This window comes from Globicephala melas, chromosome 3 (assembly GCF_963455315.2).
Source record: "Globicephala melas chromosome 3, mGloMel1.2, whole genome shotgun sequence".
In the NCBI taxonomy this organism is placed as follows: Eukaryota; Metazoa; Chordata; class Mammalia; order Artiodactyla; family Delphinidae; genus Globicephala; species Globicephala melas.
Window position 1 is genome coordinate 163,936,439 of NC_083316.1, and position 18,325 is coordinate 163,954,763.

At 53.9% G+C, this 18,325-nt stretch overlaps 1 protein-coding gene across 11 annotated transcripts in view; it reads right to left on the bottom strand.

Annotated features, from left to right (window-relative positions):
* The window catches only part of DNM2 (dynamin 2), a 92,774-nt gene that overhangs the window by 20,770 nt on the left and 53,679 nt on the right, over window positions 1-18,325 (bottom strand). For 3 of the 11 annotated variants that reach the window (XM_060297125.2, XM_060297124.2, XM_060297123.2), the window contains exons 7-15: window positions 16,730-16,872; window positions 12,022-12,157; window positions 10,730-10,797; window positions 8,743-8,881; window positions 7,510-7,596; window positions 5,186-5,256; window positions 3,736-3,765; window positions 1,329-1,380; window positions 374-385 (exon numbers count right to left, since the gene is read on the bottom strand). In XM_060297125.2, coding sequence (XP_060153108.1) covers window positions 374-385; window positions 1,329-1,380; window positions 3,736-3,765; window positions 5,186-5,256; window positions 7,510-7,596; window positions 8,743-8,881; window positions 10,730-10,797; window positions 12,022-12,157; window positions 16,730-16,872 — 738 coding nt within the window. Of the gene's footprint in view, window positions 1-373; window positions 386-1,328; window positions 1,381-3,735; window positions 3,766-5,185; window positions 5,257-7,509; window positions 7,597-8,742; window positions 8,882-9,979; window positions 10,119-10,729; window positions 10,798-12,021; window positions 12,158-16,729; window positions 16,873-18,325 lie in introns of all 11 variants that reach the window. The other 8 variants (XM_030879705.3, XM_030879700.3, XM_030879698.3 and 5 more) reach the window with 4 other exon arrangements.

Here is an 18,325-nt window from a genome sequence, read left to right on the forward strand (position 1 = left end):
GCAGGGCTTGAGCAAAATCATCCCCGGCCAGGGAGGTGAAGGGAGAAAGGCCTGGGGTGTTAGCTAAGTATTTGCCATCCCTGACCTACAGGAAACTAGGAAACCGTGTCAGGAATGGGCTGGAGGGGTGGGCGCCAGATGGGGGCAGTGGTCAGGTTAGTGTCTGTGTGAGTCAGCTTAGCCCAGGGCAACACGAAGCCTGGCAGGCGGCAGCCACGGCAGAGGTTTTTAAAGGTTAGCTGGATTTTTAGTTGTTCTGTTATTTATTTATTTATTTTTGGCGGGGGTGGGGGGAGGGGATATTATGGGGTGGCATGGTCTCCACCACTACCAAGTTCTCTAATGTTTGCTACCACACTAAGTGAGTACTTACCAAGATCTCCCCCTTTGAAAATGCAAAGTTAGGGTTGTGGGGAAATCAAAGAAGAGCAGGCGGAGGAAAAGAGACGTAAGGGACATGAGGGGATGGAGAAAAAGCAGGAAAGGCACAAAAATGAGGAGAGAGAAGAGCAGGGGGAGAAAACAGCAAAAGAAAAAAAAATTACATGCTATTAATTATATTCATGGTGTTAATATTTAATTCATTATCATCTCCCGAAATGAAAAAGCAACAATATATGTATTACCTATGGCAAGCGCAAAAAAAAATCATGCAGTGGTTACACCCTTCTTTTCCAGAGGGCTCTGTCATCGTGCAAGATAAAGAGCAGAGCCCCCATCCCCACCCCCGCCCGATGTGGAGAAGGCAGGGGACACCGGCAGAAATTTTTGCAAAGATGATGTGTTTTCTTAAGCAGGAAAAAAAAAAAAAAGGGCACCTAATACTGGCCTATATAAAGCTGTTCTTACTTCACAAGGCCTCTGGCTGGGGCATGACATCAAGGTGGAGAACCCCCCATACAGCTCTGGGTTTCCCCAGGTATGGGGATCAAAGCACCCCCAGGCTCCCCAGACCTGCCTGTCACAACCAGCCTCCCCCCAGGCTCCGAGTCTCCAGGGCTGGGCCCGGGAACCCAATGTGGCTGCAGACACCAGAGGGACTGGGCTGCCCCCCTCCTTAGTGTCAAGTTCTAGCCGTGGCCTTGGATGTCAGACAGGGCCTTCTGCAAATCTGCCCCCTAGGCCCTGCCAGAGCTGCCGCTCGAAGACCGGTTTCCCAAAATATTAAAACCTAAGTGGATGTGAGAGGCTGGAGGGGTGGGGGTGGGGGTTTCTGGCGGGACATGCTATGAGCCAGGTGCCATCGCTGGGCTTGGTGGTCCCTTAGTGCCCTCCCACCCCCGAGGGTGGAGCTGCGGGCCGCGGAGGGTGCAGCGGTGGGCAGTTACCTGGTTGGGGATGGCTCTCTTCTTGTTCAGCTGGGTGCTCCTCTGCTGGGCGCTGAAACCAAAGCACAGAGAGAGCTCATGCGGCAGGAAGCCCATGAGGGACGAGGAGCAAGAGGCCCTCGTGGCCCAGGTGGGGTTCTCTCCTGAGTGGGGGCCAAGGGCAGAGGCAGAGAGAAGCCCCCCGTGTACGAAGGGCTGCCCAAGGGAAAGAGAGCGGGCTCATGGAACGAACGAGATACCAAATTAAACCCTGACTTCTCACCCCTGATCTCGGCCACTCCTGAGAGTGCCAGCTGTTTCTAGGAGTCACTGGGTCCTGGTGCTTCCAAGAGGGGCATGGGAAGCTGGATTCCCAAGTGGCTGGGAGGTAGCCATGCTGGCTTCAGAGTAACCTTCAGGGTTTGGGGGCTCAAACTTGAGGCTTCTTCCCGCTTTCTCCTCCCATTCTGGCCCGGGCACGAGGCCCAGAGCGGCTCTGACCACAGGGCCATCCAGACTGGGAGATGAGGCTATGGGACAGCTGCTCGCCATGAAAACGCTACTCATCTTGGATGGCTCCTGACCCAAGTCAGAGGACAGTCAAGGTCAATGTGTTTCTGCAAGGTCCCTTATTTACCTATAGTCCCAGATCTCTTTACTTCTTCATCTATGTTGTTTCCTGGCTAGTTCACAACAGACAGACGAAGTCTCCTTTATTTTGTACGTGGGCACCTACTCAGCTCCCTTGTTTGTCCTAATATATTTTCTACTCGGACCATCATTATCACCACCGGCAACCAACTGTTAACTCCTGTTACTTAGGGGTCATATTGTCTTTTCTTATCATATTGTTTTAGCTGGAACTTTTGAAACAACATGAAAAGGCAAAACATCTTGTTTAACCCCTTCACTGAATGCCTCTGGAATTTTACCTTAAAGTTCAAGCTGGTTGTTGGATAAGGTAGTGTGTGTGTGTGTGTGTGTGTGTGTGTGTGTGTGTGTGTGTGTTAAGGAAGTAGGCTTAAGTTCAAGCTGGTTGTTGGATAAGGTTGTGTGTGTGTGTGTGTGTGTGTGTGTGTGTGTGTATGTTAAGGAAGTAGGCTTCGGTTCCTAGATCAGTAAACGGTGGAACATTAAGAATGGAAATGAGGGACTTCCCTGCCGGTCCAGTGGTTAAGATTCCACGCATCCACTGCAGGGGGCATGGGTTCAATCTCTGGTCAGGGAACTAAGATTCCCACATGCCGTGTGGCTCAGAAAAAAAAGAAAAGAATGGAAGTGGAATTTATCCACTGATTTCCCTAAGATCAATATATTCACTACAAGGACTTTTTCTCTGGGCCTTGTTTTTAGTGTTTTGAGGGCAGTGAGAAGACACCCCAGAACTTCTATGCACAGCAAGGAGGTGGATCAATAGTGTCTGAAGGACACAGAGCTAAGCCACTCACAGTGATGTCTGGGTGCTGGTGAGGTCCCAGATGCTCTACCTCCTAAGGGCTTCCTGGGTCTCACACATGACTCGCAGCCCCTCTTTCCCTTGCCTCCTTTGTGTGTGTGTGTGTGTGTCTGTGTGTGTGTGGTGTACGCATGTGTATGTGTGTCTGTGTGTGGTGTGCGCATGTGTGTGTATGTCTGTGTCTGTGTGTGTGGTGTGTCTGTGTCTATGTGTGTGGTGTGTGTGGTGTGTGTATGTCTGTGTGTGGTGTGTGTGTGTGTGGTGTGTGTGTGTGGTGTGTGTGTGTGGTGTACGCATGTGTCTGTCTGTGTGTGTGGGGTGCGCACGTGTGTGTGTGTGTCTGTGTGAGTATGGTGTGCCCATGTGTGTGTGTGTCTGTGTCTCTGTGTGTGTGGTGTGTGTGTGTGTCTGTCTGTGTGGTGTGTGTGTGGGGGGGGGGGTGTGTGCTGGGGGGAAAATCCAAAGTGCTCCCCTTGGCCTGAGGCCCTCCTGTGACGAGGCCGTGACCTCACCCCTCCACCTTGCCTTGGCCTTCATGCTCCGGCTTCTCAGCCTTCCTTCCCTGTCTCCAGTGCTCTCTGACCCCGCTCCGCTCCGGCCCCACCGCCTGGCTGTCATGACTTCCTTGGGAAGGTCTCTCCAAGCCTCATCCCTCACTGCCCTCTCCCACAGCCCCTCCACCTGCCCTCCTTTCCCACTGTCATCCTCCTTATGAGAACTGGCTTAACGACAGCGTGTGGGTTCTCAGCCTCGGGGTTCTGAAAAGGCAAGGCCCAAGTCTGGCTTGTTCACCGTCCTAGGACAAAGGCAGTGCTCCGTGGCTATTCCGGGGGCCCCTGCGACATCCCACCCAGGGCCGGGGCCTGGGCCTGGGCCTGGGCCGGGTGGAGCCTGGCACCCTGGGCCCCGCCCCCAGCCAGGGCGTCCCCCGTTCACACACTAGGGAAAAGGCACACAGCAGGCAATACCCACCCGGTCACCAGCTGCTCAGTATAGTAACAGCTGGGGGAAGTGGGAAGGCCCAGGAATCCAGAGGAAAGAGTGGAGTGGTCAAAGGAAAAACAGGAGAGATTGTGAGAAGGAACTGTGGATGAAGTGTGAGAAGCAGAGACATCAAGGTGAGGAAAACAGCAGCAACGTGAAAAGGGGGACCGGCGTTTCCAGGCCCCACACACCCGGCTGCTGGGGGAGCGGGAGCAAGTGGGGCTGCGAGCCCAGCCTGAGGGGCAGTGCCCGGCCAGGGCCCCTCAGCCTTCCCCACAGCGGGGACAGTCCGGCCGGGGCCCTCAGCTCACCTGGGCTGGGGCAGCAGCTTCTAATCATGCCCCCCATTCATTCGTTCACTCATTCATTCATTCCACTCACCAACCACGTGTCCAGCACAGAAGAGCTGAGTGCACTGATGAATGTCTACCCAGGGAACTACTCAGCCAGCAGAGACCCTGGACGGGAAGACCCTCATGCCCAGCCTGCTAGCCCCTTCCTCCCTGCACCCCCAAGGCCAGGCCACAAGGCCACCCTCCGGACTCCCACGGGCGGTGGACAGCCCCACCCCGGCACTGACCACACTGTGTCTTAACTGCCTGGGGGCAGCTCTGTCCCTGGCGCAGGACCTTCCTTTCAGGGTGGGGACCTGGGTCTGGGCCTGCTCACTGCTGTTATCACAGGGCCTGGTGCAATGAAAGCACACCAGCGATACCGGCTAAACAAATACAAGGACGCTGGCTACCAACCGCCTGTTATTCTATCAGGCTCCGGAAAGAGGACCTTCGCGAGCCATCAGAACAATCTGTGTGATACTCACCGAGGCGGGGGGCTGATGGCATCAGCGGGTGACACTGGAGGCCACCAGCATTTATATTTATATCCTGCTGAAATCAGCGCCCTGCTCTTCTGGCCCCTTATCCGGGTGCCGTGGAAGGTTCTAGTTTTAAATCTACAGCATATGGACAGAAGCCATGCAAATCCTGGCAGCACTTCCCCAAGAGCAGCCCCTGGAGCCCTGAGCCCCTGAGAGGCTCAGTGAAAGGGCCCAGTGCACGTGGGGGAGACTGGGAAAGCTGCACGTGAGTCTACGAAAGGCTCTGAGAAGCCCTGCAGGAAAGGAAGCAGTGAACGCTAGTTAGCCTTGCCCTTTCTTGAAGTCTCTGACCACTGGACCGCCCTTTCCTCCTTAAACTAACCATGGGGGTGCCCCACAGGAGGTGCATTGGGGACAAGGAGGCTGGGGGGGTCGCTGCTACCCAGCAAAGCTTCCAGATGCTCTCCGATGGCCCCGTGCTTCACCTGGGGACCCATGACAGAGAGACCTTCGTGCCCCGGCCCAGCAGCGGAATCCCAACTTGACCGCCTTTCTCAAGGAGTGGCTCTGAGGGTGGACACTCATGCCACCCCACCAGCCGCTATCTTGAAAAGTACATACTTGGCAAATCCAATGAAGTCTTCGTGGTTCGTGTTGATGTAGGACTGCTCGATGTCGATCAGAAGAAGAATCTGGGGGAAAGCGGGGGTCATGGTGAGAACAGAGCCCAGCGTGGCAGGGAGGGGCTGCTGCCAGAGCACTTCCCGCACCCGCCAGCAGGGGGTGCCCCGGAACAACCACACTGTTTCCCAGTTAGAAGAGTGATCACCCACCCACTCCTTCCCATATCCTGGGGTCCATCTGCAGGGGGAAGGGGGCATGGGTGCTTCCAGACACCAAGGGCTCACAAGTGAGAAAGACTGGGCCAAAAGAGCAGAGTGAGGCAGCCCAATGTGGTAGCCACAAGTGCGGCCTCCGAGGCCTGGAGTAGGGCAGTAAGGCCTCACTGCAAAGGCTTACGTAGGTCACAATATGTCCCGTTGAGAGTAGTGCCTGGCATGCAATAAGTGCCTCATTAAAACGGCAAAGGTGGAAACTATTGAATATCCTGTGATAAACCATTAACAGAAAAGAATATGAAAAAGAACGTATATACATGGAGAACTGAATCACTTTCCTGTACAGCAGAAATTAAACAACATTGTAAATCAACTATACTTCAGTAAAGGACTTCCCTAGTGGCGCAGTGGTTAAGAATCCACCTGCCAATGCAGGGGACACGGGTTCGATCCCTAGTCTGGGAAGATCCCACATGCTGCAGAGCAACTAAGCCCGTGCACCACAACTACTGAGCCTGCTCTAGAGCCCGCGAGCCACAACTACTGAGCCCGCGTGCCTACAGCCCATGCTCTGCAACAAGAGAAGCCACCACAATAAGAAGCCCGCGCACCGCAACGAAGAGTAACGCCCGCTCGCCGCAACTAGAGAAAGTCCGCACGCAGCAACGAAGACCCAACGCAGCCAAAAATAAATAAAATTAAAAAAAAAAAAACAGAAAAACTATACTTAGGTAAAATTAAAAACAAACAAAAAACTGGCAAAAGTAATTTGGCCAGGTAAGGACATTAAAATGAAACACACGGGCACAAAGGCACACACCAGCCAGCCAGGTTGTCGTCTCAGATAAGACACGGGCCCTTAAACAGCCCTGTCACTTCACTGTGCCTCTGAACCCTCAAGCATAAAGCGGGCCAGGCACTCGGATCTTGGGGGGCTGTTGGAAAATGCTGGGGTGCTCCGTCCACGGGAGACACTGTCACTGGTTTAAAAGGTCTGAGTCCTATTGCCCCAGAGCCCAGCCATGACAACAGTGGGGCAACCGGGGGCTCTGGTGTGTATGGAAGGGACAGTAGCATTCTTGCCAACCATGACAACAAAACAAATTAGAATCTCTCAAGCTTTTCACAAAACTTCCAGGTTACAGAAGCTTCGAGGGAATGGGGGACCCTGTGAAGGACAAATGAGTAAGTTTCTTCTCCGTCAATGTCAAGGGGAGAGGAGCTGTTCTAAACAAGGTGATCTCACAACCAAATACAACAGGTGGGCTTGTTTCGGTTCCAGTTTGAATAAACAGTGGCCAATCTCCTGGGATAAACCACAATGGAAAATAATATATATATATATATATATATATATATATAAAGCAAATCTATATGTGCATAACTGAGTCGCTTTGCTGTACTGCAGAGATTGGCACACACTGGAAATCAACTATACTTCAATTTAAAAAAAAAAAAAAGAGAGAGAGAGAGAGAACACAGTGGACCACCGTGGGGGAAATAACCCAAACCAGGTGTCGGGCCACATGAAGGCAGGATGACAGCCCTGGGCTGAGCAGGTGACAGGTGAGACTTGAACTGTGGCTGTGTGGGGCATCTCACTCTCTACCTTTGGGTATGCTTATGCAGTCTTCATAAGACAGTGTGAAAACACAGAAAGCACTCAAACATGTTCTGGTGGGTGAATGGATAAGCAGGCTGTGGTCCACGTGCACCATGAAACACTACTTGGCAGTCCTAAGAGACACACTTTGGCTACACCACAAACAACAGGGATGAGTCCTGAATGCATGGGACACAGGATCAAAAGGCTACCACAGGGCTTCCCTGGTGGCGCAGTGGTTGAGAGTCCGCCTGCCGTATGATACAGGGGACACGGGTTCGCGCCCCGGTCCGGGAAGATCCCACATGCCGCGGAGCGGCTGGGCCCGTGAGCCATGGCCGCTGAGCCTGCACGTCCGGAGCCTGTGCTCCACAACAGGAGAGGCCACAACGGTGAGAGGCCCGCGTACCGCAAAAAACAAACAAACAAAAAAAACTCACACTGCACGACCAAGATCTACTGCACATAAACTGTATCTGAAGAATGAAACAAAAAGCCAGTACCTGGTCCTTGGTCCTCCCCTCCCGTTCCCGGATGTAAGTGGTGACGATTCGTTCGGTCTCCTCTCGCAACCGGGGGTAGGAGCTGAGCTGGAGGGAGAGCAGAGTGGCGGCGTCGGCTGGGTCCTCGTGGCTTGGGCAGCAAAGTGAGCCAAACGGAGAACATGGGAGGAGGGGGGGGTGGCGTGGAGTGTGCCCACCGGTTCCCCACCCCGCTCCTGTCTCAGAGCTGCTCCAGCCGGGAGACAGGAAGGGGACGGTGAGGGGACGGTGGGCCGGAGAGACCGAGAGGGTGCCCGCACACAAGCAGAGGTGCTTTTCGAGAATGCGTCTCGGAGGTGGAAAGTGGCAGAAAGTGGAGAAAGCGGGTGACAGCCACCCCCCTCCCTTGAAGTGCTGGGTGAGAGCAAGGACACAGTGTAATTAAAGCCCCTGGGCCGCCAGGGCGAGGGCCTGAGCACAGCTCAGGAGTGCGCAGCAACGCCCGTTCTAGCATAGGGGGAGGGCCAGCATCTGGGCCATCGACCTCGGAGGGACTCCCTTGCGGGGGGTGGGAAACTGCTCCTAATCATCTCACCTTTGGGATCCACTCCTCTGGCACCCCCACTGCCCCAGCCTTTGCAGCAGCAACCAACCCAACGCACAGAAGCCCACCTTCCATGGTTTGGGGAAAGATCACGAGTTGGGAAAAATTGAGCCAATGGTCAAAATCACTAGAGGAAAAATTCCATTTTCTTTTTTGGCTACACCACACGGCTTGTGAGATCTTAGTTCCCCGACCAGGGGTCAAAACCTGAACTGCAGAGTCCTAACCACTGGACCGCCAAGGAACTCTGAAAAATTCTCAGATGCCTTGTGATGTAAGAACACGCAGACCAGCACACGGGCGAAGCGTTTCACCGCGTTGGTGGCAGTTTGGAAACCACCTTTCTCAAAGCGTTCCAGGGATGGGCATGGACACTCATCCCTGCTGCCTGCTTAGTAAGTGCATCTGGCGACATCAAAGGCCTTCCATCCCCGTCAGAGGCCCAAGATGCAAAGGTGGAACCCAAGTGCGACTGGCCCACCCCCTTGTGTCAGCCAAGGCAAAGTTGAGATGTCTCCAAGCGACCACTGGCCCACGGAAGGGGGTTCCTGCCGAGGCAGAGTTTCCCAGATGCTTGGGTTAAGACTCACGATGGGAAAGAGGAGATGGGGGACAGAGGCATAGGTGATAATAATGAAACCTTCTGTTACCTTCTCAGCACACTTTTTAATGACCGTGGCCAGTTCTGAGACCACGAGATCAACACACTTCAAACTCGGCTCTTTGAGTTTTACAATCTGTTTTTTCACAATGGCTTCAAAGGCCATGTCGGGGGTGAAGAGCCCCGTCCTGGGTCATGCGGAGGGCGGGATGAGGTAAAAAGACACCCAGGGGGCAGTGCAGGCCACACACGCGGGACGGGAGACAGAGAAAGAAGAAACGAGAGTCAGCTGGTTAGTGACATGCATGGAGGAGCCTGCGCCCGCATTTGCCCCGGAAGCTGCTTCGGATCAAGAGGCGACCTGGGTCCAAGGGGTGGGCTCAGTCTGGGGTTTAATTACAAAAGTGCTACGGGTGGGAGTCAGCCTACGAACAGCTGAAGGTTTGGGGAGGCCCTGCCTTTTCGTATCTGTGACAATGGGCTCTAGGACGAACATCTCCAAACCACCTGGGTTTCTTTCCCTTCCCTCTGCCAATCGAAGAAGCTTAAGAAGCAAATGTGGGCTTTTCCAGACTGAGAACAGAAGGATGAAGCAGAAACTCCTGCCTTGGAAGGCCGACCCAGAGCTCCACGGCCATGGGGGACGTGCAAGCACAAACTGGCCACTAGGAAGCGCTTCAGCACCTTGGCCAACACGTGCTGCCCCGGGAACCAGGCCGGGGGTCCGAGGGCCACTGCCTGGGGACAGCACTGCTCCTGCGGGAGCTGGTGGAGGCTGTTAGGGGCGAGCCCAGGGCCGAGCACTCCTCAGGCCGTTGGCGTTTGGGCCTTTCTCGGCGCCTTGGGGACAGAGAAGTGGCTGGCTCCGGGACAGCCTGAGGGTGCCAGGCATTTGTCAAGAAGGCATTTGTGAGGGGCAGGGAGGTTCAGGGAGCTTGGCCTCCAGCAGGTGACGCGAGGTCCCTCTCTGCTTCCCAGAAGACAGCAAAGCGACAGCCCAGCAAGACCCCCATCAGACACATGCTAAGCTTGGTATCAGGGTCCCAGGGAGCCCTGCCCACCAGTCTGGAATCTGGAGGCCTGGCACCCCCAGGCTGCACCCAGGCCAAAACGCTTCTGCCCCAGCCTCTGGGTAGAGGCCACGTTCTTGGAAACTGAGGCAATCTGGGAAGGGGAGGGAGGGGGACCAGCGGGGCAAAGGCCAAGCAGCCATCGGGAGCCTGATACCAAACTCCCACAGCCCCGTTTCCACAAGGCCAGGAGTCACCCTGCCGAGGGTCCAATACCTTACTGGTACACTGCCTAACTGTATTGATTAGCTCCTGGATAACCAGGTCGACACATTTCAGACAGGGCTCTTTCAGCTTGACGACCTGCTTTTTCACAATGGCCTCGAATGCCAAGTCCGGGGTGAAGAGCCCGGTCCTAAAACCATCCGTACCCGGGGAGGGGGCAGGGAGATAAGTCAGAGAGAAACAAAGCACGGTCAGCGATTTCATAGGCACGGGCTGGGTTCCCGAGAGAGCCAAGGTTGCAGCAAGTCTGGGGGTCGGACGCCCGCGTCCGCTACCTGGAACCCCCCCAGGGCGATGTGAGGATCCCACGGCGACACAAGCGTGGAGGGCGGGAGCAAAACGGTGGGGACCCAGGAGGAGTCCGGGGCACCCATGACGGGGACAAATGCTGGGGTTCCTGCAATCGTGCCTTGGGTCTGACTTCCTCCCCACCCCCCAGGGCAAATCTGCAGTGAGCTTTCCGACTTGGCTGACCACGGTAACTGGGCCCTTTAACCCATGTTTAACCCAAGGGCAGCGGACAGCCGCAGGGCTTACGACAGATCCACACAGAACTAAGCACATCCACCCTCGAGTGCCTTTGGAGACCCAGAGGGAGAGACTGACAGCTACTGCAAACCATCCCAGAGCCCTCTCCAGGCCCCCCCAGTTGGGGCACCCCAAGGATTGTGGGGACTGACTCGCTGCAGGGTGGCACCATGGAGGTGAAGGGAACACGGCGCCTCCCCCCGTGGAACTTGCCTGACTCCGTGGATATTCTTAATGGCGTAGCTGATCTCCCGTCTTAAGTCCTTCTCGTCGAACTCCATCTGAGAAGAGACAAACCAAACACATGCAAGGAGGTGCCTGAGGCACCGCCACATCAGGTCTGTAGCGAGGGAATGTCACCTCCTGTGTACCATTTACATTCACAGGGCAGAATGTTTAATTGGTCAGAATTTTCAAGAACATTAAAACTCAGTTTCAGCAAGGATGCTCTGAAACTAACACTCTTGCTCTCTTGGAAGGAAAATCAACTCAAACTTTCTTCCGGGCTATGTGACAGTAAAAATCAAAACATACCTATACTGTCACAAGGTCGTTTTTAAGAGCTCTAGGAATTTATCTTGAGGAATTAATCAAGGATTAGCTACATTCACAAAACCAGCCATAACTGCTGAAAAATGTGCAAAGAACCTAAATGCCGCGAAATGGGAGACTGGTTAAATGAACGATGGGACAGTCATAAAATAAGATAGTGTTCTGCCATTGACAACGCATGAAATGTATATACTAGTTTGGAAAGATGGCAAATCATTTGAAAAAAAAAAGAATACAAAGGTGCATAATTAATTTTTTTAAAAATACATATGCACACACTGGTATGGATGAATATATGTATTGTGTTTGTGGACGCAGGGAGGCTTTTTGCCTGCATTTGCACAGAAATAATTCTCAAAGGACACACATCCAGGTGCTAAGAGGCGTTGTCTGTAGGTGTTAGGATTATGGGTGTTTTTTTCCTTTTAGCTGTTGCTCTTCTATTGAAAAGAACATGACTGGTTTTTACAAAGGTGGCACGTGCTCACTGTAAAAAAGTATAAAACTTCAAGCAATTAAAACAAAAAGAAAACCTCCAATCCCAGCACCCAGAGCTGACATTTTGTGAATATTCTTGCAGGTCTGTCTCTGCAAAAAGACACACATCTAGACATGCGTGTATGATTTCATATGAAGGATGTTGTAACTATCATCTGTATGTTCTGTTGTACATGCTGGCTCCGTAATCTGCTTTCTCCCTTTCAACCACATGCTGGGGACATTTTCCCGTGTGAGTTTACCTATATTTTCTATGTACTTTGCAAAGAACATGTATTCAGAGGAAGAAAATGGAACTTTTCCTACAGCTCTGCTGGAAATCTCTAAGCTCAGGGAAGGAGGCCCGGGCCTGGAAGTGGGAGCTCGAGACCTCGTGGCCTGGGACGAGGCCGGGTTCAAGGTGGACTGAGCAGAAGGGTCAAGGCTGACCAGAGGGCCTGGCCGGGCAGCGCTACCTTCACCAGCTCGAAGGGAAACCGCTCGTGGAAGATGCGATTGATCCGGGCACCCCCGGAGAGCTCTAGCGTGTCCACTTGGTCTCCGGAGCCCTCGATCCTCTTTTCGAAGTCCACCCCAAACTGCTGGACCATCCTATGAGGAAACAGAAGACCCGAAGGTCAAAGCAGAGGTTTTAACACAGCTCCGGAATTACGTCCCTGGTCAAGCCGTGGCTTACTTTCCTCCGCAGTGAAAGCACTGTATCCTAACCACTAGGCCACCAGGGAACGCCCATCTTTTTATTTTTTAGCAGCAAAACCAGACAAAATCCAGGAGCAGCCAGTGGCAAGCACTTGCTACACACCAGGCCCGCTCTATAGGCCTGCTACGACTATTCACTCATTGAGTTGGGGGCTCGGGGGTGGGCAGTTATTACTCCCATTTTGCAGATGGCAAGAGGGAGGTGCGGGGTGTGTGTCGGGGGTCACAGTTTAGCAATCTCTGCCCTGAGGTTTGGCCTGATCCAGCAGGACCATAACGTGAAAAGGGAGCCCCTGCACACAATTCAGGTGGCTTCCACTGGTTCCCGCCACCTCCCAGTCTGTTTGGGTCAGGACTCCACCACTGATGGGCTGAGAGGCCTTGGACAGGTGGCTCTGCCCTCTGAGCCTCAGTTTCTTCATCTGCAAAGTGGGTTGGTTGTAACAGCACTTCCACACAGGGTCACTGTAATAAGGATTTAAGGAGTTTCTAGACTTCATCAACTCAAAGCAGGCATTGGTCCCCAAATGCACTAATGGCCCTGGACACCCCCCAAAAAGAAAAATGTTGCCAATTAATGGTAATTCATCTGAATCATCTGGTTTGAGAAGTTAAAAAAAAATTTTTTTAAGTGCACACCTAATTGATGAAATGTGGTAAACGCCACGCGTGGCCCCTTAGAATCCAGCCCAGCCCTTAAAAAAAAAGTGTCTCAGAGTATTGCTGATTAGTGCTGTGAAGAAGTGAACAGTAAAGAACCAAGATATTTATCAGTGTTTTGGTCTTCTTTAGCATTTCTAATTGTTTTCCCCAGTCCCTTGCACTGTCTGTCTGAATCATTTCCTCATTTCCATTCCCCCAATTCTGGATCTCCTCAAGTACTGTGTGGAGGTTCCCCAGAAGAGGAGCTGCTCCAATCGGGACCAGCCCCGCACTGGGCTGGCAGCAGGGAGCTGGCAGTTCCCTGGCACAGAGAAGCCCGGCTCTTACGGGCAAATACAGCTGATGCCTGCAAGCTGCCAGGGCGGCCAGCCTCGGCCACCAATGGATGGGGTTCTTCCAGAACACCCAGGGGGTCACGCACAGGGCGTCCCAGATCCCCAGAAGCTCTCTGCCCACGTGAAGCAGACAGCGCCCACGCTTGACTTCCTTCCCAGAGACACAAAAAGGCCTACGTTAATGCTGCACCTGGAATGGGGACCTTGAACGGTGGCCAAATCAGGGCCAAGGTCGTAAAAGGCTGAGCACTACAGCAAGGACAGAGTACGGAGCAGGGAGTGGTTTAGGCAGCGGGATGAAGACCACGCCAGCTGCCGCCAGACTCGGAAGGGAAAAGACGCAGCATGCGTGAGCATCAGCCTCCCAGGGGCCCTGGAGTCCGCGCTGCACGCAGAGAGCATACTTACCAACTGTCATGAGTTAAATTGTGTCCCCCCCAAAATTCATGTTGATGTCCTGACCTCCAGGACCTCAGAATGTGATCTTATTTGGAAACAAGAGTCTTTGCAGATGTCATTAGTTAAGATGGGGTCATACTGGAGAAGGGTGGGCCCCTAAGCCACTGTGACTGGTGTCCTTAGAAAAAGGGAAAATTTGGACACACAACACAGGGAGAACGGCATGTGAAGATAAGACAGAGATTGGGAACCCCAAAGTTGCCAGCAAGCCACTCGAAGTCCACAGAAGAAAGCAACCCTGCCAACACCCTGATTTTGGACACTCAGTGTACATAACTATGAGACGATACATTTCTTTTTCTTTCTTTCTTTTTTTTTTTTTTTTTTTTTTGGACACACTGCGGGGCTTGTGGGATCTTACTTCTCTGACCAGGGATTGAACCCAAGCCCTCGGCAGTGAGCGCACAGAGTCCTAACCACTGGACCGCCAGGGAATTCCCAATAAACTTCTATTTCACTTTAAGCCACCCAGTTCGTGGTACTTTGCTGCAGCCACAGCAAATGAATACACCAAGGTACAGGGCAGGTAAGATATCTAAAACTGACCAGCGGTCCCTAGAGATGACTGGTCCTGAGTTTAGAGCCACAGCTGCACGTCTAGGGAACGTGCATTCCTGATCCTAGTTCTAGAAGGAGAGAGATCCAGGCACAAAACACAAAAGCTGAGGGACAAGGGCTGGTTTGAAAAATGTCCCCGATCACCTCTGCTTGGGGAAAAAAACCTGCCAGGGTTTTAAGTGATCTGTGTTCTATGCACAGGATGGAGCTGAGGTGAAGGTCATTGTATAACTTGGTTCCCCGACACGGAGCAAGGACCAAGCTGTGCCTGGGAGGAAAAAGCTCGACCCAGAACAATCGATCATGGTAACGAGGATGATTAAAGTAGACAGTTAGCTTTCCTATCACTGGCTCCAAGTGAGCCACATACCATATATACCTGTGTGGGACCTGAGGGGGTGCCCAGAACGAGGCCGGGAGGGCCAGCGGGCATGGGGCCCCCTGGAGGCCACGGAAGCGCTACTGATTCAAATTCAAGTTCTCCTCAAGCTAGTGATCCCTCTTTTAGGAGTCTGCCCTGCGGGAATCCTCGCTTGTGAGCTCAACAATGAATTGAGAAGCATCTATCGAAGAAGCAAAAAAATACCCGAATGTCCCCTATGGGCATGGGGTCACGGGAAGAGCGTATGGGATACTCCAGGCGGCCGTGGGCAATGGAAGGCTCTCGATGCCACTTCCATCAGCCGCGAGAGAGCAGAACTGGGGGCTAGTCTGATGCCACTGTTCTCATTCTCTGGTAAGACAAGAGCCTGGAGACAGGAACCGTGGTGCAGAGGAGGGAGGGGAAGTTTTCACCCTCTGTACACGTGAAGGCAGTCAATTTTATAATAAAGGCCGAGGAGGAGGTCACGCAACAAGCCATTCAAAGGGACGCCCGCCAGCAGGGAAGGAAGAAGCAAGGGCCTCTGCTGACTGCTGGTCTGTGTGGCCCACAGCCTGCAGGAGGATCTGGGATTGCAGATAAGACGCTAAAGAAGGAACACCAGCCCTCGCTGAGGGGCCGCAGATGATAGCAGTGCACCTCCGCTGTGATGTCAAAACCACCCGGGCCCGGGCCGGGCCTCAGGGCACTGGTGAAAGATGACACGAACCTTGGGGGATGGGTGCTGTCGTGGAGGGTGTCCCCTGGCCCGCCCCGCCAAGGGCCCCCAAAGCGTCTTCACAAGATTCCCCAATGGCCACGTGACGTTGAGAGCCGCTGCGGGCTGTGGTCGTCATTTTAGGGGCGAAGAAAATGAGGCTCAGAGGGGTGTGGCCACCTGCCTGTGGTTGCCCATCAGGCCCAGGTTTAGCCCCAGGCCGTGGCCTCTGCAGCACGCGCTACACCAGATCTCCTAAAGCGTGCAAGGGGCCAGCGCTGGCGCTGCAGAAAGCTTTTCGGAATGGGCTGAGGCCGTCTGATGTTAAAAGCATTCTCACCCCCGATCCAACCAGTGTGCAGTGCCACTTGGCAGAGAGGGTAGGGGGACGTCAGGGCTATAACGGCCACACAGGACAGTGTCCCTCTGGGAGGGGTCTTGTACGCGGCACCATCCGCCATCTGAGGTGCCAAGGAGCTTCTGGATCCCATTCTAGCCAAGCCAGCTAAGGGTCCCCGGCAGGGCAGACACCTGGAGTGCGGAGGCAGGAGAAGACCCGGGTGAGAAGCTGAGATCACGGGGCACACCCACTCCTCCGACTCACAGCTGGGTGGCTGCCGGGAGCACCTTCTTAGAGTCAGGGTGAGGATTCCAAGAAAGCAAGCAGAAGTAGCTGACACATGGCTCGGCTCCCTCCCCCCATGTCTGTCCTCCCTGCAGCCGCCAGAGGGCGCCTGTGAATACCTGAGTCAGGCCACGTCCTGCCAATGCTCAGAACCCTCCATGGCTCCCACCTCAGAGCAAAAACCAAAGCCCTCCCCATGGTCTACAAGGCCCTGTAGGCCCTACCCTGTTCCCTCCCCGCCCTCCCTTCCTCCCACTCTCCCCTCGCTCACTCTGCTCCAGCCATATGGGCCTTCTCCAACATGCTGGATGAAATCCTGCCTCAGGGCCTTTGCACTGGCCGGGCCCCCAACCCCAGGACTCTGCGTGGCCCCCTTCCTCACCTCTTCAGGTCTCTTCCCGACTCTCACTGTCTCAGGGGGGCCTTCACTGGCCACTTTATTTTAAATGGCACCCCTATAACTACCCTGGCACTCTCTAGCCCCTTCCTTACTTTGATACTCGGCCATTTCACAGAGTACACATGTTCTCATCTACTTATCTTGCCTCATCCTTTCCCCCCTCCCCGTTCTGAGCATATGGTGTGTCTGCCCAGCACACTGGGGAGACCCCAGTGCTCAAGACAGGGCCTAGCACACAGGGGGCTCTGGCCAAGTGTTTGTTGAACGAACAGACGGACGGATGAGTGGGGGAGCCTGAGGCCAGGTGGAGGCCCCGGAGCGCCAGGCGGGGGGAGGGGCACGTACTGCAGCAGGGCTTTGGTCTTGCGCGTGGGGTCATCGGGCCGGAAGTTCTTGTACTCCTCCACCTCCTTCTCCAGGGACAGCAGCTGGCTCTGCAGCTTGCTACGCAGGGCCGGCAGTGACTCCCGGATGTGGTTGGTCAGTTGCTGCAGGAGAGAGGCTAGAGGTCAGAGGTCAGCACAGGCAGGATGCTGAGAAGGGGCGGGCCCGCTCCACCCCCAGCCTCGAGGGTCCAACAGAAACATCCAGCTGGAGTCACACTGGCGTGAGAGGCAGGGAGAGATGGCACAGCTCCGTCCACAGCGTGAGATGCTGCAAAAAGCCCGCGGGGCCTTGGGAGGGCAGATCAACCAGGCTGTCACACCAAGGAGTACACGCAACTGTTCGCAAGGACCAGGCAGCAGGACCCAAGTGCTGACTGGGAACAGCCTCCCACAAGTGCCGCTCGGTGGGAGAAAAAAAAAAAAAGCCTAGAAGCCAACGCAGGACCCAGGTACAGAAGGACTGTCAGACGGGCGATGGTGCATCCACACTGCAGAATGCTGGGGGAACGTACAGATACGGGGACGGGCCCTACAAACTACAACAGAAACAGTTTGCCAAAAAAGGCACAGAAGACACCTATGATGTGCTCCCCTCTGTAAAGACGGGGAGAAAGTAAGAACACATTTTCATTTGCACGAACAGACTGAAGGATGGTTCACAAGAGAAGGGCAGAATGGACCAGGTGGGTGGAAGGACCCTTCCCTGCAGCCCCCTTTTCCTCTATTGTTCTGCCTTTTGTTTTTGTTTTGTTTTATTTTTTGCGATACGCAGACCTCTCACGGTTGTGGCCTCTCCCGTTGCGGAGCACAGGCTCCGGACGTGCAGGCTCGGCGGCCATGGCTCACGGGCCCAGCCGCTCCGGAGCATGTGGGATCTTCCCAGACCAGGGCACGAACCCGTGTCCCCTGCATCGGCAGGCGGACTCTCAACCACTGCGCCACCAGGGAAGCCCTATTGTTCTGCCTTTGAACCACGGGGATTTGTTCCTTATTCACAAATTTTAAAAGGGGGCAGCAGTGCAGAAAAAGTTAGGCAATGAGCCTCAAGATGGGTCGTTCAAGAAAAAGCTAGTTACAGAGCAGTGGGTAAATATCTTAACTGTTCAGGTGGTGAAAAGGAAGGCGGAAAAGGAAAAGAAGGAAAAGAGAAGCAGGAGGAAAAGGAAGGCTGGCGGTACAGACACATCAGTGTCTAGCGTCTCGAGAAGGAAGCCCAGGAAGTGGTGACACTGGCCACCTCAGGGGAAGAGAGCCATCGCGGGATGGGAGGAAATGGGACATTCACTATATTTGCACTGTCTGACTTTTTTTAATGCTATGATAGAAGAAAAAAGAGAGAAGGGAAGAAAAGAATAATAGCCATAACATCAGCTAAAACCCACAAAGTGCAAAGCAGTGTTTTGTGGCCACATCTGTCCTACAAGACAAAAGAAATGACAAACTCTCCATCAAGCTAGAGAAAAACACATGAAGGAGCCTCACACTCCGCCAAATGAATCTGATGGTCACCCCAAAGCCCTATGTGAGCTGGGGCCCCTCCCTGTGGAAGCTGCAG